Genomic DNA, 22,679 nt, shown 5'->3' with positions numbered 1-22,679 from the left:
ACTGATTATATCATAATCTGGTCAACCATTTGAAATTTTTTTTCAAAGCAGTTTAACAGGAATTGGATAGATAAGTAATAACACGTTAATATTATTTTAAACTTTAATCACTAAGAGCGACTTCGACCAAATTCCCATTAATTTAATCAGTATTAATTTAATCAGATAAAATAAGTTGCAAATTCAAGCAAAATTTCTAATTATTTTATTCATTATTTTATTCATATATAATTTAATTGTTTTTCTCATGAATATAAAATTAAATAATTCTATACTAATAAAATAGTATAGATTTACCTATAGATTTACTTAATAAATTAATCATTAATTGGAATTTGATTAGGATTATTTAAGATCAAACTCTTGATTCTTAACAGAGAATAATAAACATTGTTGTTGTTTTTAATATATGGAAACAAAAATTAAATTCAAAACAACGAATTATATAGTTAAAAATTTTGCAATAATTCTGGCGGTTAAATTAATTACTGATTAAATTAATTAGAAGATAAACAAAGATAAGTCAAAGTCACCCTACGACCATATTTTTCTCCATAATAACTGTAATGGAAGCATGCCATTTCTTCTTTGTAATGTCGGATGGAAAACATTGAAATTTACTTTCCTTAGTTCTTCTAAATAATTTTCTACACAAACTGCTGGTAGAAATATTACATTAAGATCTTTTCCCGCTGTTCTTTTAAGCGACGTCGCCTAAAACAAGAAGTAACTTTGTGCAATTCCAGAACTTGTGATTTTTTTCAACTAAATATGAAAAATATATAAAATAAACTGTAGATTGCGAATCGAGAAAAAAGTCGACTTATTGTCAATTAAATAACGAATGTACTATTGAATTATCTTAATAAGCAACTACCATTTCCAGATGTTGTTTGGCACAAGATGCAACTTCGAATATCGCGTCTTCAAATCCAGCGCTTGGATGTGCCTGAAAGACGGATTCGGAGGAGACGCCGTTTTTCAGTAGAACGTCCTGTGGCAATACCATAACTCGTTTTCGGGCGTTATACGGCACAGAACGTAGCAAGGTGACCAGACCGTGCGCTTTGCCGAAATGACTAGCTACATGATCGGCATTGATGCTTGCTGTATTTTGGGCCTCTAGCAACAAGTAATAGATCGACGACACAGTGTAGTCACAATACTTCTCGAGCGAGTCCACATCCACAAATACTGAGTTGTTTAACTTGTTCAAACGAGCATCAATCAAGCGTTTGAAATAGTGTTTAGAAAGCTTGTGCAGCTGAAGAATCTGCAAGATGTGAATGACTCCTGATTCTCAGCAACATCATGAAAAAAATTATATCATGCATTCTATTCATCTACTCGGTATAATTCCAATGCCACTGGACTCCTTGGTGGATGATCGTTATAAATTTGATTAAGAGCGTCTGTCCAAAATTGCAATCGCATAGCACCTATCCTATTATCGCTCACTTGATCTTCCACTTGTGCCACTTCGACATTAAACGCACGTATAGCAAACGCTGCTGATTTAACATTACGTGGAAGTAATAGTGTACATAGAAAATTCTCATAATCATTTTTCCTAAAAAAAATATGTGTAGATAATTGAAATGGATTTCAGCTCACAATGTTGTAAACTTTAAGTACAAATATATATTGATGTATTCTACAAGAAATTTTTATTTTTACAGTCAATAAGATTACAATGTGCAAGAGATCTAAGTATATTTAATTATTCAGAATTGAAGTTACAAATTTTAAAAAATCTAAATTCATTAAAATATGTATTGACATAATAACATTAAAAATATATTAACAATATTATTCTAATAAATATAAAGGCTCTTAAAATTTAAACAAATGAGAAATAAAGATCAAATAAAATCCAGCATTGTTAATGTTGTACAATGTAATATATTATTTTTTTATAAATGCTATTTTATTAATACTGTTTCACATATTAGAATATATAATACACATGGATATTAAAAGTATATATATGTACATATGATTGCGACTTTTGTTTACATTCATGCAGCTACGATTTAAGTAGCAAAGACAAATACCTAACCAGCTGCAAACAATATTCAGTCGGAGTTTGTTTTTGTCTTACACCAGTTGTATTCATACGTCGCAGCTGCGATCGTATGTTTTGCTTAATAATAGACGATAATTTATTCATTTTCTTTTTATTTTGTACAATTTGATAATGTTTATTGAACCTAGCAATATAAACAACCACACAATAATCCTAACGGGAATAATGATCGAATAATAAAATTGTCCATCGTGACAAACGACGTAATGTTTTTTCGTTGTACAATTTCAAATAAAAATATTTTCAATAAAAGTAACCTAACTTATAAACATCTAACCTGTATCAAAGATAAATTGTAGACAAGTTGTATTAAAGGCAACTTTTCACATGTTGCGGCAGCAAAATATCACGTGATTTAAATTCTGAAACTGCGTTCCATTGGTTGCTCATAAAAAGGCGGCAAAATTTTTAACCAATAATAACAAACTGCTGCGTATGAAAAGGTAACTTAATGTATTTTCTCGTAAGTTCCTAAATTCTAAGCCAAGGGCCGATATTGCAGGTATCAAAGAAATCTATATGTTGGCGACACTACAGATTGACTTGACTGACTTCACTCGCAGAAATAAATATGGCAAAGTTATTAGGATTAGATAAACTCGCGACGTTATTCCGTATCATACGCGCTCATGGTGGAATTATCAATTCTTTCAAGACATACTTTAGGTTGTTATTCAGTTACATGTTATATTAATAACATAATAATGTATGTGTTTTATATTATATTTGATTGTCATTTTGTTACACTTAGCATTGTGTAACTCTGGATTTGTGACTTACACCTTCAGTTTTACTGGCGTACTATAATATTTTTATAGAAAAAAATTATGCAGAAGAGAAAATACATATAAATAGATTTCTTGGTTTTTTTTTATCATTCTTATCAGTTTTTTTTATCAGTTTACTGGATTATACTAAATTTCTTTCTCGTGTTTTGAACTTGAAGTATCTATTTTATTTCTATGATGTATGCTAGTTCTGCTGAAGAACAAACTTATATATATTTAATTCTTGCAAATTAACGCAGTTAATTTGAAAATCTATTTCAACAGAGTGGATGAATTGAAGACCGGTACCTTGATTGGAACAGATAAGTATGGAAATCGATATTATGAGAATAATGCTTATTTCATGGGTGAGTTATTGAATGTATTAGAATATTATGTATTACTGAATATGAGTATTAAATGATCTAATGAAATATGTATTAAATGATCTAATGAAAAGTATTAAATGATTTAATGAAATATGAATATTTATATATACATATAGATACTCTTGATTGATACTCTTACAAAAAAATATTAACTTTTGTTTTTTATTGATATTTGTAGCTTTTTATTTTCTCTCTTTTTTCTTCAATATTATAATATTATAATATTATAATATCTAATTTATTTTAAGAATTAGAAAAAATATATTCAGCTATAGAGCAAATATTTGAATCTCTGAGAGCATGCAATGTAATTAAAATAGATAAGCAATTAATATCTGCTTATATATTATTTGATACTCTCTATAGGCCGAAACAGATGGGTAATATATGCAGATAAAGTTGGATTTAATTATGATGGCTCCCAAGTTCCAGCTGAATGGTTTGGTTGGTTACATTACAAGACAGATTTACCACCATTTGAAGATCCATCTCGACCGAACTACAAGTGGATGATAGATCATCAACAAAATATGTCTGGCACTGATCAAGCTTATATGCCTTATAGTACGACAAAACCAAAGATTGAACCTTGGAGGCCACCGCAATGACAAATTTTATTGAGTTAATAGTGACATAAAGAGTGAAGTATAATAATATTGAAGTAAAATATTATTTGATGTAAATAAAATTACTACATCAAGATAAAATAATATTTAAAGAGATATTTAAAAAAATCGTTTTTATTTAGCCTTTTTCACTGTTTTGTAGCAATTGCTTGGTACTATAATAATATTTAAAATGAAATATTACATAGTAATTAAGCAGCAAATGCATTTAATCAATTTCTAATTTTGAAACATAGGAATGAAAATAATATATCTATTTATAAATTTTTTTTAAACATTTATTTAGATTTTGTTTGAACTAGGACCAATACTGTTCTATATCAATTTCGTTTGCTTTGATCTCATCTGTACATTGTCCATACATTGTTTTAAATATGCGATCCGTTTTTTTAAATTATCCTGTATACTAAAATTTTCATGAGAAATTGATATAAGATTGTATCCTCTGGCTTTTAATAATTGTGTGTATAAATATACCGGTCCTATAAAGTCGTTTTGTCCTATGCAATAATCGTAGTAATCATGCACCATTATTGCTATCCTGAAATAATTACATTGATTAAATTTGCGTTTACACTTAATGTTATGATTGAAATTTTTAACATTTTTCTTATTAGAAATGAGTAAAATTATGTGCCAACTTTACTAAATTATAATTTTCATCGTTTTATTAGTATTCATCGTTTTATTTTAAAGATAAAATTAATATTTATCTCTTCTTATTAGATAATCTGTACGAAAAGACTTACCTTCGTACATTTTCCGACTGTTTGTTCCAATCTTCCACTTTTACAAACCTATACTGATCATTTATACGATATTCTGCATCTAGAGGATCAAGGATTTTGTTTCATCAAGATTAATATATTATTATTATTTATTATTATTTAGTCACAATAAATTCTACTTTATTAAGAAAGAAAAATTAAGGTTAATATATATTTTCACTAAGTTTACTTAGATATCAATGTGAATACAATAAATGAAAAACAAGATTCCGTGTAATTACAATGTCAGAAATTGAACTTGGTAAAATTATATTGACATTAATTTTTTATTAAAAAAAAACCCACCTATCAAAAAGCCCATGTTTGCATTAATATTTGTTTTAAAATAAGACGAAGATGGTAATATCTCCTTTAATGCTTCTGATAAAGCATTTATGTTGATTTCTTTTTCCTTTGATTTACCTATAGATACATTAAACATTTCTGAGTTCTTTTCCAAAAAAGGCCCTGTAATTTAAAAGACTAGTAATATCTAGAATTATGAAAAGAATGCCGATACATATAGGTAATATTCGAAGATATACCTTTGTAATCCTTTAATACAAACTGTGCAACAGCATTGATATTTAATAATTTTAATATCTTTGACACATTTAGCTGATCATGAGCTAAAAAAATCAATATTAATATTTCTGAAATAGCAATGAATTATAGTTATTATATAATATATAGATACAAACTTTTTATTAATTTTAGAAATTTAGGTTCCAGTACAGATTTTATATGTTGCGATTGCGCTGCATCCAAAACTGCTAAGGACCAAACGATATCCAACCATTCAACACAAGTCGTTTGAAATCGATTTGCATGCTCTGCAAATGTCTAAAAAAAATATATATGTTAATAAATATATATCTATATCAAAGAGAAGATAAAAATTAGTTATTAGATAGTCTTTTCTTTTAAAGTTACAATGTGTGTGTGTGTGTGTGTGCGTGTGTGTGTGTATATATGTATTCTCAATATACCCGAATAAATAAATTTGCTTTCTTTGATTTATGTCGCAGAGCCGCAAACGTTTGCAGTATTGATGAATAATCCAGAAATTTGTAATTCATTGATGTCATAAAGAACGTATCACAGAATGCATCAAGTACATTTTCATTTTTGTAATGTAAGAATCCTAGAGATGTTATTATGGATTTGTTTATAGCAGCGTTGTTGTTTCTTGGTATACATATCATTAAGTCAGATGTGATTTTTTCCAATAGAACCTGCATTCATTTTATATTTATAATATTTATAAACCAGATAGCTTTTTTTTACGATATAAAATAGGTGCGTACCTTATCTGGAAAATTGAGTACAGCCATGCTGTATAACAAAGTTGCACATTGCTTTATATCTAATGCTACGTTGTATTTGACAATATTGTACGATAACATTTTCAGCAATGGAGTATTTCTCTTTCCTTGTTCTCGCAATGATGCTATCACCTTCATCATATAAAAATGTGAATACACATACATATTCAACATACAAACATTATACCTACTGCAATTATTGCAAAGCTGATAACTGCAAACATTGCAGGTATAAAGATACTAATACTGTAGAAATATATCAATATATGTATACACTTGTATACACTTAATACATAGATATTATACTTACTGCAATCATTGCAGGTGTAGATAACTGTGAATATTTTGATAGATCACTCGATAATCTGATATTATTTATCTCATCTTTGTTTTGAACTATTTTTCTGAGATGAATAAATCTTTCATCATCTTCAATGTTTATTGTTTGCAATTTTCCACTATTTATCTGATTAGTTATACTTGATATCAGTTTTAAAGCATTAGTTACAGTTAGACTTGGCAATACTGCCAGATCTAACAAGTCCTCTACTGTCTTGGCGACTTGAAATTGTTTGGAAAATATGTCGCTTCCATTCCATTGTTTCCTTCTATCATTCTTTTCCTCTCTTGAATGAAGCACCTCATTAGAAGTCTGCTCTTTTATTTTGTTTGTGATGTTTTGCATTTTTAAAAATTTATCCTCATTGTCTTCCTACAAAATAAATCACTACATAATCTTTCTTGTTGAAGGATTCAATCAAACATTAAAATAAAACAAGAATTATTATAATTAGAGTTGTACATATATAAAAAAAAAAAGAAATATGACTAAATCGCTGTCAACTGCACTTTACATTCACAGATACAGTGGACTGCTCGCCGGTGATCGCCGTGCTGGAGTTGCAAGCCATGAGAGCAGTAAAACGCCAAGATGCACGAGGTGTAAACCTGGCGGTCACAGTATACAGCATCGCGCTGAACTGCAGCATTGTCATCAATCTAGAAAATGGTTATTTATGTAATTGCAGTCAGGGATGATCGAGAGCATTAACAATGTCAATTCTCATTCTTCGATTCGCGACATTCGCGCGAAGCGGCTGTAACACATTCATTATATGTTACTTACATTACGAAAGAGTGGAAGGACAAATTATATAAATAACGTTATTACGAGAGGAGACAGATTATTATGAATTATCTCCGCTACCTCAGGTGTGCATGTTTAGGTTAGACGATCACCATACACTTGGTCATAGATGCAGAGAGATTGAGAGATGATCACGTGTACGATTTGTACGATGTATCGTGAACTACAGGCTGCGTTTCGTAACTTACTGGCAGTACTGCCAGCATAACATCATTATAGGGTGCGTTCCTTTATTTACTTCGAGTACTGTCAGTACTACAAATAGCATTCCGATATAGAGAATAGTGCACTCCGAAAGTACTGCCTTGAATTCTATGATTTGATGATCATTGATTTTGACGTACTTCCTATTGCGGCCACTGTAATCAGTGAGGTAAAGCAGTTAGAGCACAAAGATCGCTGCTGCCATGGAGATTGAAATGATCCTGGAATGAATTTCGGAACAGTATTACAGTACTGTCATTACAGTACTGACAGTGAGTTATGGAACGCAGCCACAGATCGAGATAAAAATCGTATGCTCCATTATGTATCTCGATTTATTTCAAAAATATTTATAAAAATAAAAATAAAGTATTAATATTAAAAATAATATAATATTAATATTAAAAATATATTAATAAAAATATTAAATTCGACAATGAGTTATAATAATAAAATTTGTATTTAATAATTTTACAAAATGTTTTAAAAAATGTATGTTCTAAAAGAAAATTGCTTGAAATAAATTAAGAACCTATCTGGGAAAGGATCTGAAAAGATTGTTCAGATTTTTCCAAAATTATTTTATCTCGTCATTTTATTTTAATTTATCATTATAATGTTTTTTATTATCTACATTTCTATTTTATTATTACATTGTCTATAGGAAACCTTGAAAACATCTTCATAATTTTCGTTTCTGCTGCAATTTTTCTGTATTTTCAATTTTCGGCATGAAAAATGAATACATATTATAGAGTATAAATATACTTATTAATATTTTTAAAGACAAAAAAGATAAAATATAATATATACTTGATAAAAAATTTTCCATATATAATTATATACACATATAAAAATATATAATTATATATATGATTACATATAATTATATATCCCCAGCAAACAATGTTATATGTAATGTATATATTAATTAATTGTATATATTAATTAATTGTAATTTTCTACTTAATAATGTAACTGTTACATAACACATGCGTTATATAACAATTACATTATTGAGTAAGAAATTACAACTAACATATACGTTATATGTAACATTGTGTTTGCTGGATTAGTATATGTATTTATATATAATCACATATAACTATATCGTCATAATAACTAATTATATATATATATATATATATATATATATATTAAATATTATATCTATTATATATTATATCTAAATGTGGAAAATTTTTTTCAGACATCTCTATGGTTGTGTGTTCACGAAATTTGTAGGCTCGTTGCATCGTTAAATTTTATCAATCGGTGATTAATCGTTTCCACATCGTTGTATAGCGGATGTGTTTCGTTCTCTTAAAATAATTTTCTATTGTTTTATATTGTTTTGTATTATTACGCATTTCCGCCTTTGCTTTTTAATTCTGATTTAGCTTCATCAATTTTTGATTTTGTATTCTTCAAAACACATCGTGTTTTATCGTGGCGTTTTGTGTTGGTCCCGAGAAAGGCAAGGCCATTATAAGGAGTAATAGTAGTAATAATAATCGTTAGATTACCACATAATTGAGTGAATAGTTACATAACCATCAAGCCAGTCGATATCAGCAAGAACCAGTCGGTGCTGTTTATCTCATGAGTTCATGTGATTCCTACATCTCGAGTAGGCAATCTACTGAATTATTGAATCCCAGATAAATTGTGGCATCGTGACTCTTAATATTAGATCAGATATTCATCTTGAGACGAAGATTTTGATCCATTTTGATTCATTTTGGTCCATTTTGGTATACCGAAATCATTCAAAAAGAAGAAGATCTTGGGAAAAAAATAACAGGTGCCAATTGCACTGATCAGCGAACACAGTTGCACAGTTGAAGGAAGTGAATCAGGGGTGTGAATCAGCTGATCAATCATGAGCTCCACGAAGACACCGCGCATCCTCTCGATCCAGAGTCACGTAGTGTCAGGCTATGTCGGTAATAAGAGTGCGACTTTCCCGTTGCAGGTGAATCACGCAAATAGATTTCCATCAATTCCGAATTTCACCGAATTTTCCTCAACGTTTTTTTTTGGATTCGTGAATTTTTAATACCAAACTGCAACAGTCCAATTGTCATGCGCCACAAACGTGGCATTTTATCATTTATCACGGTAGAGCGTTAAAAAGATTATTCCAAAGATAATGGTGGACGAATAATGATGAAAATACTGATTCCAGCGAGTTTTGATCCTTTTGGGATTTAAGAAAAAAAAATCATGATTATTTCCTTATACTTAGAACCGTCGAAAAAACGGGCGTAGATTTCTGTAGAAATAGTTTCGTTATTTATTTTCTTTTTCCCTGGACCTTCCCTTTTTACTTTTACTCAACAAGAAAATTGCAAGTAATATTAAATAATATAAATAATAATATTATGAGATTAAATAATTATTCATTCGTGCTTATTGAACAGCTTGGCTAACTTTAAAATGAATATATTTAGAAAACATTCTAATTCTTTATTAAATTAAATAAATGTTTCATATATAGACATATTATTATAGATTTCTACTTTTCAATGTAAAATAGAAGTTTCTATGATTTTTTCTTTTTTATCTCAAAGTGATTAATATTAATATGGGAAAAGATAAAAAAATGTCTAAGAAATTAGTTTAGCAGACCTTTTTTAAATCATCGGATTTTAATAAAATGTAGTTTTCTTCCTATTTTATTGGTTTAAATTGTTTTTATTTGAATATTATATATTTTGAATATTATTGAGAAAAAGTTAAATAAAAAGTTAAATAAACGGTATATAAAAGGTAAAATAAATATTATTGAGAATAAAAAGTTAAATAAAAGGTATATAAAAGGTAAAATAAATATATTGAATGACAAGTATAACACATCATTATTCTGAAAGTTCCAGAATATTTTTTGAAATTCATATGTATCATCATACTATGAAATTATATGCTACATTTTATGTATATAAATTTATGTATTTATTCTTTATTTTTTATAATTAAAATGTATTGCTGAAATAACATATTAATTAACATATTAATTATTAGTTATTGATTTAATTATGTTAGTTATATTTAATTATATTATATTAATTTATTATTTTTTTAAAACAATTTTATCCCATTATTTTTATATCCCATGAAATATTAGAATTAAGAGATTGATTGTTTATTAGTTGTTGGGCTTTGAAGTTGATGCAATTAATTCTGTACAATTGTCCAATCATACTGGTTACAAAATGTTTAAAGGCCAAGTACTCAATGATAAAGATCTAGGTAATATTCTAATCAAAAATATGTGACACAATAATGTTCATTTAACAACACTTCTCAATTTACTACTTTAGAGGATTTAGTTGATGGTTTAGCACAAAATGGCTTGGACAATTATACACACTTACTAACTGGATATATCGGTTCTGCTTCTTTTCTAAAAAGAGTAGTCTTGTTAATCACAACTTTGAAAGCCAAAAATCCAAATCTTACATATGGTATGTTATCATTTAGATTATAATAGTAATCTTCATATGTGACTAAATTTTTGTGAATTATATTTATTATATTTGTTGTCAATTGTATTGTACTTATTTATTATACGTTGTCAGTTTGTGATCCTGTTATGGGTGACGATGGAAAGATGTATGTCCCACAAGCATTGGAAGAAATTTACAAAAAGGAGATAATACCATTGGCGGACGTGGTGACTCCGAATCAGTTTGAAATAGAGTATAAATGATATTAACATGACAATATTATCAATTTTTTTTTCTATTATGTTTTAATATATCAAGAGATCACTATATAAATTGCTAACAATTCTTAGAAATTAATATCTTCTTATGATTATTTATATATTGTTATTATTTTTTCAGGTTACTTACAGATGAAAAAATCACTAATATGAACGAACTGCAAAATGCGATAAAAAAATTACATCAAGCTGGACCAAAAATTGTAGCTATTTCATCAACTGAGCTTAATAATAAATTAACAACAGTAGTGAGCACTGCAAAAGGTTGATTATGCGTTGCGAGATAAAGCATACTTCAAAATGATTAGAAATTTAAATTAAATTTTTTTTCAGATGCTACGTTAATGAAAATAGACATTCCTAGAATACCAGTGACTTTCACAGGTTCTGGAGATCTCTTTGCCGCACTATTTCTTGCTCATATATATTTGCAAAATGATATAAAAACCACCATGGAAAAAACCATAAATTCTCTATATAGCGTGTTACTCAACACGTACGAATATTCGAAAGGTAAATGAAATTTGTAATTCAAAAAAATACTTATTAGTGTTACTGTTAACTCAAACAAGTGTTTGCAGTACATACAGATGCCAAAGTACAACCTGCTAGAAAAATCGAATTGCGACTCGTACAAAGTAAAAACAATATTGAAAATCCAGAGATTCATCTGTTTGCGGAATCTTTATACATATAAAGATTACAAAAAATAAGAAATAAAAAAATATTTAAATATTGTTTATGGCTATGTATTATTTATTTAAATATTGTTCACTAAAAGAAGAGATATATATTTTTCACTTTTTTTGAAGCTATATAGATACAATGTATAGTTTATGTAATGTTATCTCAATGACTGAATACTTGTTAAATGGTATTTACAGTAATATGAAGATTTCTGCAGTAATCAAACCCCAAAGACCAACATATGTCTTCCAACAAATATGTTAATTTATATATTGTAATTTACAAGAATCATGTAAGAGATATGGTCTCTACATTATATTAATAAATATATAAATCTTGAAAATAATAAATTAATAAATATATATATATATATCTTGAAAACTTGATGTGTTTTATGCATTGAATCAAATTAAATTATTAATACATTCGAAATTTTTTAAAAAATTGTTGCAATATGTTCTTTATTATTACTATTAAAATTGTACATTCAATCGCAATAATCCTTCAAAGTTAAACGAGGCACTACATTCATAGATTGTAGCTCTTGGAACAATAATTTACACGCGTAAGGCATCGTAATCGTAGACACGGATGAGCTGGATTTGCATCTTTGGCACCAACCGTTGTACCCTATCAAACCACATTTGTTACAAACGTCGACCTTAAAAGCGTCACTCGATATCATAAGCCTCTCTACTAATAACATGCTAGCTCCATAAGCGATCAAACAATCACGTTCCATTTCACCCAATCGTAAACCACCTTCTCTAGAACGTCCTTCTGTTGGTTGACGAGTTAAGACTACCCTTGGTCCTCTGGCACGAGCGTGCATCTTGTCTTGCACCATATGTTTCAATTTTTGGTAATAAACCTAAGATCCATTTTAAATATGTCATAAACATCAAATATACTTATTTACATTATTAAATTCATTATTTCCGAAAAAGGCAAAAATCTTTATTTTTATGGGAAATAAAAAAAATTAGAAATTTTGATGCAACCTATATAAAAATATTCAAACGCGATAATTAAGACGAGTAAAATTAATATATCCACAATATGTATCTATTTATTAAAAAAAAAAATGGTGCATTATGACTCTTTTGGAAATAAGTTTATTTAAAGTAATTAAATCAATTTAGTAACTATAATTTCTGTTTTCGAGAAAGAGAGAGAGAGAGAGAAACTTACTGGTCCAGAGTAAATGTATCCTAATAGCGGCTGTCCAGTCATGCCGTTATAGAAGAAATCTTTTCCTAAATAATTATAGCCTTTTTTCGCTAATTCTTCACGAATATCTTCCACTTTGACGCCACCAAATGCTATAAATAAAGATATTATGCAGTAAGATTAAATGTTATCAAATAGCTCGATCATTATCTTCTTATAAAACATACCTGTCGCATCATGGAATTTTCCATTCACAACGCCGGCTTTGCCCGCAAGTACCTCTATTAATTTACCAACTGTCATTCTAGATGGAAAACCATGCGGATTCATAATTATGTCAGGACACATGCCATAATCATTAAACGGCATATCTTCTTGCTCCACGATTAAACCTAAATGGATATTATCAAACGTTAATATATTCTTGCATTATGTATAATATGAAGATATAAAAATAGTTTTACCTATAACACCTTTCTGTCCGTGGCGACTGCTAAATTTATCACCGATCTCTGGCCTTCGGGTTTGTCTCAGTAACAACTTCACTAAAAAGGCATCTTCCGCATTACTAGATATCATAACTTTCTCCACATATGCTGGAACTAACCCTTTGAACTGGATTTCCGCATTCCGATATTCCGTTTGCGTTTGTACATTGCCAGATGGCACAGGGCCCATATTCTCACTTGGTGCCGGTACTGACTTGTTTACCATTACCTGTACAAAATATTATTAAATACAACGTAAAAAATATTTAATGCTATTTAAACTTGCCTTCTTATTTTCCACCATTTCACCAGGTGCCGCAATCCCATCGCTGTCGAGAATGTCATGCTTCCATATGGGTTTCTTAGTATTGGCATCTATCGATGGCCCCATAATTCTGTCATACTTTTGATTAGCATATTTCTTTAATGTACATTTCGAATTTCGATATACCAGGCATCTTCCATATCCTCTATCGATGGAGGCTTTGTTGAAGATCAATGCGTCCTCAATATCATATCCACTATATGACATCACAGCGACAATTGCATTTTCACCCGCTGGCAGTTTATCGTAATTGATCAACTCGATTGCTCGAGTTTTTACTATGGGCGTTTGCGGATATACCAAATTGTACATCACTGTGTCGATACGGTTACGTTGATTGTATCCTATGATCCCCATTGCTTGTTTACCCATAGCGCACTGATAAGTATTTCTTGGACTCTGATTGTGATGTGGATATGGTATCAATCCCGCACAAACTCCCAATATAGTAAACTCGGCGATTTCTAGATGCGTAGTATCATCACTGATCTCAGATTCTGTACACGCAATTAAACTATCGTTTTCCTCATTTACGTCTAAATATTCGATCAGTCCTAAATACAGTAAATAATAAGAATTATTTTAATTAAAAAAAAAAATATATATATATATAATACAAATACACATACACATACAAAACTAAATAAAACTATAGTCTAAGTTATTTACCATCATACAGAAAATCTTCAAAAGTTGTAATATTACGCTCAAGATTTTCTATGTGTTTTGGTTTAACAAGAGATTTTCCATTCTTTACGATGATGCATGGCCTGCATAATCGCCCGCCATCGGAACTGATCTGAATGCACTTATGCCGATGTTGCGTATATATCGATACAAAATTATTAATATATCCTTTTCTGCGTAAGAATCTGAATTGATTCACTAGTCTCTGATAATCTTGCACAATTCCTACCATATTGCCATTAACAAAAACCAAGTACGCGTTGTTGCTAGTCAACTCTTCACCAGCAAGAGTGTAAATATTTTCCACACCAAGATTAAGTACCAAATTTATTATTGGTTCCTCTGGCACTTCTGTGGTGATGTGTGCCATCAAAGTCAGATTCTTTACCAAACCGCAAGCTTCTCCTTCGGGTGTGTCATTTGGACACAACATTCCCCATTGCGAACCTTGCAACGATCGCGGACCCGAGACTTTTCTAGTTTTCTCGAATTGAGATTGGACTCGCGTCATCATGCCAAGAGCCGAAATATACGACAAGCGCGATAATACTTGCGTCACACCGTGTCTCTCCATTCTAAATCTCTTGATTGTCCAATTGCCCGATGATATAGCAAAGGCTAATCCATTGGTAATCAGATCGTGCCTCATGTGTCTAGCTATGTCAAACGCTGCCGCTTTTATCTTGGGAATATTTTTATCCGCAATCTGTTTAAGTTCCCAATTAAATCTTTTAAATAGATCCTCAAACATCAGAGCAAGAAGAGAACCAGCTAACTCTAGGCGTTTATTGCCATAATAATCCTTGTCATCAATCAAACTACGATCAGACTGTGCGTTAATAACTCTTCTAACCATCAGCGCAAGGTACAATGCCTTTGGCCTGAAATTAAAATCGACAACAGGTACATGAGACAATATATTTGTTGCTAATAAATCCTTCATCTCGTCAGTAACGCGAACAGATTTCGGGACATGAAATCTCGTCTGTCTTCGTTTATTATTAAGATACTTCAATGCTTGATTCTGTGAAAAAATGCGTATTTCTTGACAGTCTTCTAAACTAGCTGCAAATTTGTTCAAATACGTTTCCTGTATTCCAACCATTTGCGTGATCTCCAAATCGCTTATTATTCCCATAGCTTTAAAAATTACAGTAATCAGAATGTCATCTTGGAACATATTATGTCTTAGATAATATCTTCCACCTTTACCCACTATATTTGTCTTAGTCTTTTTGTCGTGGGTAAAACTGTTGCACGACGCAACAACACAGTCTTTGCTGTCTTCTTCTAAAATAATTCTGTTCCTAACCATTTGTTCTTGTATTAATATAACTTTTTCTTGGCCATTTATGATGAAATAACCACCTGGATCGTGTGGACATTCATTCATTTTGGCCAATTCCATGTGGGACTTTTTATTTAATACACAATTTGAACTGCGCAACATAATTGGCATCCTATAAGTATTATAATTAATTATAATTATATACACGTACATACATATATATATTGCTGTATTTAATTTTCATCACACTTACTTTCCAATAACCACATTATTCCTTCTTATTCGCTGATTATTTCTTATGTATTCAATATCTACTATTATGGAAGCAGAATAATTTAAATCTCTTAAACGACATTCGTGTGGTGTACTTAATCGACTTACAGTAAAGCTTTCTTGAACCTCAGGCAAACCTACTCGTATATTTAAATACCTGAAATATAAGAAAAGAAGATGTTTATTCCATGATACTTTTACAATTGCATCATTTAAAAGTACATGTCATTATGCTCTTACTTCAGATAGAAATGTGGATCTTCATCACTCTGGATTTTCTCATTTGCTTTAACAATATTTTTAATTTCTTCATTAATGAAATAATTAAAAGAATCTATGTGCTGTTTCACTAGACCTTTACTCCGCAAAAACGCTGGCACTAGTTTTGAGTTATCCTAATAAAAAAAATATTTAATAAGTTATTTACAAATCTATAACATATGAGAAAAAAAATTAAAGAAATTGTAATTTTGAATAAATATACAATATATTTCTTATTGACGATGTTTCTGAAATTCATGCATTTTATAGATGCATTGAAGCGAGATTCATTTAACAATTATTATTTAAAGAAAAAAAAAAAAGAAAAACATAAATGTGATTTCTATTCGAAATTCAGAATCAGATTCTATATTTCGAAATGTATATATTATTAAAAAAATATAATGTACATACCGCACATATCGTCATTTCTTTCATTGTTCTGTTTTTCACAATTAACAATACATTTAATAAATCAATACTTTTTTACAAATTCGCTTTTCAGCAAAACCACCCACGTGCTCCGGATGAACCCTAAAAATGAACAGGTTCATATTTTTCGTGAAATCGTTAAACGATGTGCCCCTATATCCAAAATGTGAGCACTGAACTACATACCCAAGAAATTTATCAGTGGGTAACATGTTAATATCAAGGAAATCCCTTTCTGCTGACATACGCCTTTTATCGACTCAGCGTCGATAAGTGAGATTGTGAAAAAAATGAATTAATTCAATTCTTATGCTTATACTGCCTTCTCTATTTTTGCATTCTTTTCTCTTTCATGACAAGCTAATTCCGCCAAAAATATTCACACATTTAAACATACATAGATACATACATAGATTATGTATACATACTCAATATACATTTCTGTATATACATGATATAAATATAACTACTAAGCGTAATTTTTCGTATTGCTTTTTTGTATTACATTAGGTATCTAGAACTTAATTCTAAGAACTCAACATTGTTTCTTCATGTAATCTTCTAGTCTAGCAATATCAGTTTTGTAGGTACAGGCTGTAAAATTTTTATATGAAATAAATATTGACGCGACTTCTTAGCTTTGGAGCTATTTTAAAGTACTAAATGATAAAAAAAATCTAAATTTAAAAAATTTTTCTTGTTCTTGATGCAAAATTCATATGCTTCATAGACACGTATTAATACATAAACTTAAATTGTAGAAAAAGTTTTTAGATCCATAAAGTTAATAAAAAATGAAAACAATACAAAAATTATTGTTGTGTTTCGTCGGATATATAATATAGACAAGTTCAGTATCCCATTAATCTTTGATAAAATTGGCATATGAATAAATATAAAATTATCTTGACCCGATAAAATTGGATCCATTAATTCTTTTTTTTAATTAAGTAAACTAATGATTTATAAAATGAATTGGAGTAGATACATTCTTAGTTACATGAACAGAAAATTAACTTACAATTAGAAAAATTTAATTTAATTTTATAAACCGTTAAATTAATATTATTTTTCGAGTCATTATTGTCATTGATTTAATGTGAAAGATGATTGATAAAGTCGAAATTTACAGGTTCTTTGAATCGACTATCGGCGCGGTTTGTTCCTTCTTGAATACAGTTAATCATTTTTTTTTTATAAAAAATAACATAAAAATGTCTTTCGATTTCTTGAAAATTCCATTGGCATCAGTGCGATATTAAGAGACCTTACAATAACGTTTACGTGAGCGTTATCACAAATTGTAATATAATGTATTATCGTATTGGTCGTATTTTACTTTTCGTACTCCCACCCAGTACGACTACTTATCGTCAGCATTATCGTGTGGTTTTCGTAACAGTGAACATCTATCATCCATACGTCTACCTCTATGAGTTTACGAGTGTTTTTTTTATCAATTATCTGAAAAAATATTAATCTCAAAATCATTTTGCAAATTACTGTTTTCTGTTTTTTTATATCTACTCGCGTCTAAGATTTTCTTTATTTCGGCAACGAACAAAGTATAAGTCGCTATTGGACACGAATTTCATTATTCATTAATATTCAACATTCGATCGACGCAAAGAAAAGCAGGATGTTCCTGGCACGTCCTTTCGTCATTTTGCGGCATGTCGCGAATTGCTCCAGTAAAGTTGGTGTAAGTCGCGCGTCGAGTTATTACAAGATCGACGAGAATATTTGCGGGCTGAGCGACGAACAGAAAGAGGTTAGTAACCAGTCATGCAATGACGCTTGATAACTCTCTGTGAGTCAAAAGCCATTACTCTTTCACCAACGGCGAAATGCAATGACGTATTATAATTATGTACAGTAAAACCCGGCATTGCCCGGTATAACAGAGCTCTTCGAGTTGCGCCTCAAATGTCTCCGTCACTGTGCTCCTTTCCCCACGTGACATGATGGAGATTCAAATCAAACATATGTATAATTCGATAAATAATTTGTTTTTTTGTAACTAAATTAGTGTACATTCATTGTACTTAAAATAAAATAAATGTATATTTAAAGTTTGACAAAAGCAAAATAAAAAATTTTAATGCAAATTTTAGTGCAGCAACAAAAACAGATCTATAGATAAATAATATAATAAATATATATAATTTGTTATCATTGAATTATACCCTGAGATAAGCGTAGAATTGCCCTACAGAAATACTTTATCCTGAAATTTGCTCAACTAAATCTCACTTAAAATTTTTTTCCTTTTCAACAATATATGTTAATTTTTCTTATATTTCAGTATTATTTTAAATTTCATAAGGAAAATTAAGGAAGATTTATTTTGAAATACATTTAGTTTTTTATATACTATATTTCAATTTTTCAATAACTTTTATTTCATTTCATCAGTTTTATAATGTTTTATTATACTTATCTTTATGAAATTCGATGTAATATAAAGAAAAATTAAAGAATGTAAGTAAAATTTTTATCACATATTATATATCATGAAATTTACTGAGAACTGCATTTGATGGAATAATGAAATGAGGTCAATTGACAAAGAATTTCAATAAAAAAATTTCTATCAAGGTGGCTATTTGCTTTTTCCATTTAGAAGAGAAAAAAACAATTTCATAAAATATTGCTATCTCTCTTGTTTTATAGCCATATTAACTTATCAAAATATGTTAATATTTTTTTATAATAAGATAAGAATGTTTGTATAGATTATGATATCTAGTTTATATAAGAATTTTATTCATTTTTATTCTCAATTTTTTTTCTTAAAAATTCTTAACTTAACTTTATCAACATGTAGTTATTTTAATATGACAATATCAAAAAGAAAAAAAAATATATAATACAAATTCTCTCTTGCAAAATATATTAAAATAAAAATATATTTTGATGAAACTTGTCATGTGCTTTAATAATTAATAAATAATTGTATACCTAAAATTAAATTATGATTTAATTAAGAATAAAAGTACAATTCATTGTTTTTTCGTTGTTTCTTCGCTTTTGTATTTTTCTTTTTTCACGGTAGTTCAGTCATATGATGCCATGTGACTTAAAAGTTATACACCTTAATATATTTATATTTTTAATTCTCAAAAGTTTTAATCAATATTTTTCACTATATATGTATATATTTTTTTAAATAAAAATATTTGATAGAGAATTAATAATCATTACTTTTTAACTAGCTTCGTTCGCTTGTTTTCAATTTCGCGCAAAAGGAACTGGCGCCCAAAGCCGCCGAGATCGACAAGAAAAATAATTTCGATGAATTAAGGGTAAGTATTCGTTTCATGCACCGAGAGACAATTTGAATATAAAAGAAAATTCAGATAAATCACAAATTGCAAATTCTGTCTTATATGATGTTTCAATTTGATTAAAAAAATGATATAAACGCAGACATTTTGGAAAGAGTTGGGTAAACTTGGTTTGTTGGGCCCGACAGTGAAGACAGAATATGGTGGTACGGGCGGCACGTATTTTGATCATGTGATTATCATGGAAGAATTATCTAGAGCATCAGCAGCTATCGGGCTGAGTTACGGCGCGCATTCGAATCTCTGCGTCAATCAAATTCATCGAAATGGCACAGAAGAACAAAAGCACAAATATTTGCCCAAGGTAACATGTCGAACATTATATCTCTTTAGAGAATTTTGGAAAAAATGTAAGATTTTAATAAACAAATATATTGATTAATAAGTTTAAAATAAATTATAATTTCAATTGTAGAAGTAAATTGTGTATCTACAATTATATAAATTGCAAATTTTATAATTTATTTTTATTATCAAAAAAAGAGAGAGAAGGGAGAGAGGGGGGGGAAGGAAGGGAGAAAGAGTAAGAAGTGATTTTAATTTCAATCGTCTCCATCGATGGGATTAAAATTTAGTTGCTTGTTTATCGATATAAATAGATCGTCTTATATGAAAATATAAATAATTTGCATATAAGAAATTTTAAAGCTGTGCAGCGGCGAACATATAGGCGCACTAGCAATGTCAGAATCAGGATCCGGATCCGATGTTGTCTCCATGAAGTTGCGGGCCGAGAAAAAGGGTGACTACTATGTGCTGAATGGCACCAAGTTTTGGATCACTAATGGTCCAGACGCGGATACGTTGATTGTCTATGCGAGGACGAATCCGAATGCGGATAAGCCACAGCATGGTATTACCGCCTTTATCATCGAACGTGGCATGGAGGGTTTCAGCACGGCGCAGAAACTGGACAAACTCGGAATGCGTGGCTCCAACACGTGCGAACTGGTTTTCGAGAATTGTAAAGTGCCGGGTAAATTCTTGCTCAAACGAGAAACGCGAAAAAAACACAAAAGATTACAATATTAATTTGATATAGTCTAATTTTTTACGCATTTGAAAAAAATACTATGTTAATGGCGAATTGATTTTGGAAATATAAATTAATTATTAACTATTGTTTTTAAATATTTTCTTAAAGGAAACAGTAGCTTTGAAATCACAATCACAAGATGATCTTCTTTATAGTTTCTTTAAGAAATCATTTAAAATAGAGAATATAGCAGAATAAAGTTTATTAGGATCTTCAGAAGAATATGAAAATATTTTTATTTAAGAAAATCGCATATTTTTGTTACAGCTGCGAATATTTTGGGTGAAGTGAACAAGGGTGTTTATGTGCTCTTCAGTGGATTGGATTTGGAACGATTGGTAATAACTGGTGGATCTCTGGGGTAAACTTTTTTTAAAAGATTCTTAGGATATAAATGATATAACAAAATTTGTCTTAATTTTTTGGCTTTTGAACTAAATGATAATTGATGAGAATTTCTTTAATATCTATCTATACAAATTTTTATATTTCGAACTTTTGACAACATTGTGATGCGAATGTAAATTCTAGACTTTTCCAAGCTTGTTGCGATGTTGCCTTTGAGTACGCTCATTCGAGGAAGCAGTTTAACCAGTATCTCGCGCAATTCCAATTTATACAGGTAAAATCATGCATTCTATTCTGTTTAAAAGAATTTTTTTACAGACTGATATTGTTCAACGCTAATTATATTTCAGGGAAAGATAGCGGATATGTCCACGACTTTGACTGCAAGTAGGACTTACTTGTATGCTGTCGCGAAATCCTGCGACGCTGGTCACATAAATCGCAAGGATTGTGCCTCTGTGCTCCTCTTCTGTGCCGAGAATACAACGAAAGCAGCATTAGACGCTATACAGATACTCGGTAAATTATTGGAAAGAAAAACGAACAATAGAGAATATAATATTCGACTCTGTAGGAAAAAATAAAAATTTTTATATATTTAGCGAAGGAAGGATCTCGTTTAAGGAAAATAACAGTTACATTTTTTTCAATCATTTGACAGGAGGCAATGGATACATCAATGATAACGCGACAGGGAGATTGCTGCGAGATGCGAAGCTTTACGAAATCGGCGCAGGCACCAGTGAAATACGACGTCTAGTTATCAGTCGAGCAATCACCGAGGAATACTTATGAAACGATGAATCCTTTACAATTTGATGTTTAGGATTATTGAATTGATTATGTGATATTTCAACTTATGAATTCTATAATGTCAGATTAATATTTGAACAGCAATCCAATAGCAATGGGATGAATATTAGTCATGATATTCCTATGTTAATATACACAATACTTATAATAAAGCATCCTTCTAGATGCTTTTTTTTAAAAGCATTTTTTTAGAGATCCTATTTTTTAATGTTATTTTTATACAATATTTTTATATTTTTATTGTATCTGGAAAAAATAATAAATTTTATGCATTTTATATGTGAAAAGATGTGCTGTACTTGATGTCGTTTTAACTCTCATAAAATTGCAAACGTATGAAATTATTTCCAATTTTTTTTAATGACTGCGTACCGCGTTTCGTCCGCAATCATTCGATGATTCATTATCGTCGATTGCCAATGGACATATCGCATATTGACGATATGCATTAATGATTGTATAAATTAAGGTAAAGTGAGTCACTAG

General features: G+C 29.7%; 6 protein-coding genes across 12 annotated transcripts; 3 read left to right on the top strand and 3 right to left on the bottom strand.

The window, feature by feature from the left end:
* Positions 1–89: 89 nt before the first annotated feature.
* sicily (NADH dehydrogenase (ubiquinone) complex I, assembly factor 6 homolog sicily) lies at positions 90–2,402 on the bottom strand. 2 transcript variants are annotated; one of them, XM_011635841.3, is made up of 4 exons: positions 2,055–2,402; positions 1,348–1,570; positions 878–1,264; positions 90–714 (listed from the first exon to the last, which is right to left on the bottom strand). In XM_011635841.3, exons 1-4 carry the CDS (start codon positions 2,168–2,170, stop codon positions 535–537), a joined length of 906 nt encoding a protein of 301 aa, XP_011634143.2. In that variant the 5' UTR covers positions 2,171–2,402; the 3' UTR covers positions 90–534. The 2 variants fall into 2 exon arrangements, with proteins under 2 accessions (XP_011634143.2, XP_011634140.2); XM_011635838.3 differs by having other exon boundaries at positions 878–1,273; positions 2,055–2,400.
* A 189-nt stretch (positions 2,403–2,591) lies between these two features.
* ND-B17.2 (NADH dehydrogenase (ubiquinone) B17.2 subunit) lies at positions 2,592–3,850 on the top strand. Its single transcript, XM_011635843.3, has 3 exons — positions 2,592–2,752; positions 3,139–3,221; positions 3,609–3,850. The coding sequence occupies exons 1-3, from the start codon at positions 2,658–2,660 to the stop codon at positions 3,848–3,850; spliced, it is 420 nt and encodes a 139-aa protein (XP_011634145.1). The 5' UTR covers positions 2,592–2,657.
* On the bottom strand, positions 3,470–7,300 carry LOC105425191 (FAST kinase domain-containing protein 4). 2 transcript variants are annotated; one of them, XM_011635846.3, is made up of 10 exons: positions 7,168–7,300; positions 6,815–6,959; positions 6,271–6,672; positions 5,943–6,092; positions 5,625–5,870; positions 5,337–5,478; positions 5,181–5,264; positions 4,942–5,103; positions 4,618–4,696; positions 3,470–4,409 (listed from the first exon to the last, which is right to left on the bottom strand). In XM_011635846.3, exons 2-10 carry the CDS (start codon positions 6,953–6,955, stop codon positions 4,184–4,186), a joined length of 1,632 nt encoding a protein of 543 aa, XP_011634148.2. In that variant the 5' UTR covers positions 6,956–6,959; positions 7,168–7,300; the 3' UTR covers positions 3,470–4,183. The 2 variants fall into 2 exon arrangements, with proteins under 2 accessions (XP_011634148.2, XP_011634146.2); XM_011635844.3 differs by having other exon boundaries at positions 7,087–7,258.
* Positions 7,301–7,462: 162 nt separating this feature from the next.
* Positions 7,463–11,778, top strand: Pdxk (pyridoxal kinase). Of its 5 annotated transcripts, none has more exons than XM_089074073.1 (8): positions 7,463–7,583; positions 8,522–9,286; positions 10,464–10,563; positions 10,635–10,778; positions 10,893–11,013; positions 11,160–11,302; positions 11,372–11,551; positions 11,620–11,778. In XM_089074073.1, exons 2-8 carry the CDS (start codon positions 9,194–9,196, stop codon positions 11,733–11,735), a joined length of 897 nt encoding a protein of 298 aa, XP_088930199.1. In that variant the 5' UTR covers positions 7,463–7,583; positions 8,522–9,193; the 3' UTR covers positions 11,736–11,778. The 5 variants fall into 5 exon arrangements, with proteins under 5 accessions (XP_088930199.1, XP_011634150.2, XP_025073581.2 ...); XM_011635848.3 differs by having other exon boundaries at positions 7,463–7,622; positions 9,092–9,286; XM_025217796.2 differs by having other exon boundaries at positions 7,463–7,622; positions 9,089–9,286.
* A 379-nt stretch (positions 11,779–12,157) lies between these two features.
* RpIII128 (RNA polymerase III subunit RpIII128) lies at positions 12,158–16,853 on the bottom strand. The gene is made up of 9 exons (XM_089073874.1): positions 16,632–16,853; positions 16,197–16,351; positions 15,937–16,113; positions 14,378–15,855; positions 13,670–14,262; positions 13,360–13,612; positions 13,123–13,287; positions 12,917–13,047; positions 12,158–12,596 (listed from the first exon to the last, which is right to left on the bottom strand). The coding sequence occupies exons 1-9, from the start codon at positions 16,653–16,655 to the stop codon at positions 12,213–12,215; spliced, it is 3,360 nt and encodes a 1,119-aa protein (XP_088930000.1). The 5' UTR covers positions 16,656–16,853; the 3' UTR covers positions 12,158–12,212.
* Positions 16,854–17,821: 968 nt separating this feature from the next.
* LOC105425194 (isovaleryl-CoA dehydrogenase, mitochondrial) lies at positions 17,822–22,480 on the top strand. The gene is made up of 8 exons (XM_011635852.2): positions 17,822–18,420; positions 19,865–19,954; positions 20,079–20,300; positions 20,645–20,972; positions 21,300–21,393; positions 21,564–21,654; positions 21,731–21,899; positions 22,042–22,480. The coding sequence occupies exons 1-8, from the start codon at positions 18,289–18,291 to the stop codon at positions 22,173–22,175; spliced, it is 1,260 nt and encodes a 419-aa protein (XP_011634154.2). The 5' UTR covers positions 17,822–18,288; the 3' UTR covers positions 22,176–22,480.
* Positions 22,481–22,679: the final 199 nt, after the last annotated feature.

Source organism: Pogonomyrmex barbatus, unplaced genomic scaffold (genome assembly GCF_055798465.1).
Source record: "Pogonomyrmex barbatus isolate J1 unplaced genomic scaffold, ASM5579846v1 scaffold1, whole genome shotgun sequence".
NCBI lineage: Eukaryota > Metazoa > Arthropoda > Insecta > Hymenoptera > Formicidae > Pogonomyrmex > Pogonomyrmex barbatus.
Note: the sequence above shows the minus strand (reverse complement) of the source record. Positions and strands in the feature narration are given on the sequence as shown.

Bases quoted from the DNA above. Each gene is read 5' to 3' on its own strand.
- LOC105425191 (XM_011635846.3), bottom strand. From the start codon at position 6,955: ATGACAATGCTGCAGTTCAGCGCGATGCTGTATACTGTGACCGCCAGG. The intron at 5,479-5,624 runs GTATATTGAGAA...TATTTTTTTTAG, and splicing joins AAGCAAATTTATTTATTCGG to ACATTTGCAGAGCATGCAAA. The intron at 4,697-4,941 runs GTGGGTTTTTTT...TTGATCCTCTAG, and splicing joins AAACATGGGCTTTTTGATAG to ATGCAGAATATCGTATAAAT.
- Pdxk (XM_089074073.1), top strand. From the start codon at position 9,194: ATGAGCTCCACGAAGACACCGCGCATCCTCTCGATCCAGAGTCACGTA. The intron at 9,287-10,463 runs GTGAATCACGCA...ATTGTTTATTAG, and splicing joins GTGCGACTTTCCCGTTGCAG to TTGTTGGGCTTTGAAGTTGA. The intron at 11,552-11,619 runs GTAAATGAAATT...AAGTGTTTGCAG, and splicing joins CACGTACGAATATTCGAAAG to TACATACAGATGCCAAAGTA.
- sicily (XM_011635838.3), bottom strand. From the start codon at position 2,170: ATGAATAAATTATCGTCTATTATTAAGCAAAACATACGATCGCAGCTG. The intron at 1,571-2,054 runs GTATTTGTCTTT...TATTTTTTTTAG, and splicing joins TATTGTTTGCAGCTGGTTAG to GAAAAATGATTATGAGAATT. The intron at 1,274-1,347 runs GTAGATGAATAG...CACATCTTGCAG, and splicing joins TGGCATTGGAATTATACCGA to ATTCTTCAGCTGCACAAGCT.
- RpIII128 (XM_089073874.1), bottom strand. From the start codon at position 16,655: ATGAAAGAAATGACGATATGTGCG. The intron at 15,856-15,936 runs GTAAGTGTGATG...TAATACTTATAG, and splicing joins AATAATGTGGTTATTGGAAA to GATGCCAATTATGTTGCGCA. The intron at 12,597-12,916 runs GTAAGTTTCTCT...AATGGATCTTAG, and splicing joins GATACATTTACTCTGGACCA to GTTTATTACCAAAAATTGAA.
- ND-B17.2 (XM_011635843.3), top strand. From the start codon at position 2,658: ATGGCAAAGTTATTAGGATTAGATAAACTCGCGACGTTATTCCGTATC. The intron at 2,753-3,138 runs GTTGTTATTCAG...CTATTTCAACAG, and splicing joins TCTTTCAAGACATACTTTAG to AGTGGATGAATTGAAGACCG. The intron at 3,222-3,608 runs GTGAGTTATTGA...TACTCTCTATAG, and splicing joins GAATAATGCTTATTTCATGG to GCCGAAACAGATGGGTAATA.
- LOC105425194 (XM_011635852.2), top strand. From the start codon at position 18,289: ATGTTCCTGGCACGTCCTTTCGTCATTTTGCGGCATGTCGCGAATTGC. The intron at 18,421-19,864 runs GTTAGTAACCAG...CTTTTTAACTAG, and splicing joins TGAGCGACGAACAGAAAGAG to CTTCGTTCGCTTGTTTTCAA. The intron at 21,900-22,041 runs GTAAATTATTGG...ATCATTTGACAG, and splicing joins AGACGCTATACAGATACTCG to GAGGCAATGGATACATCAAT.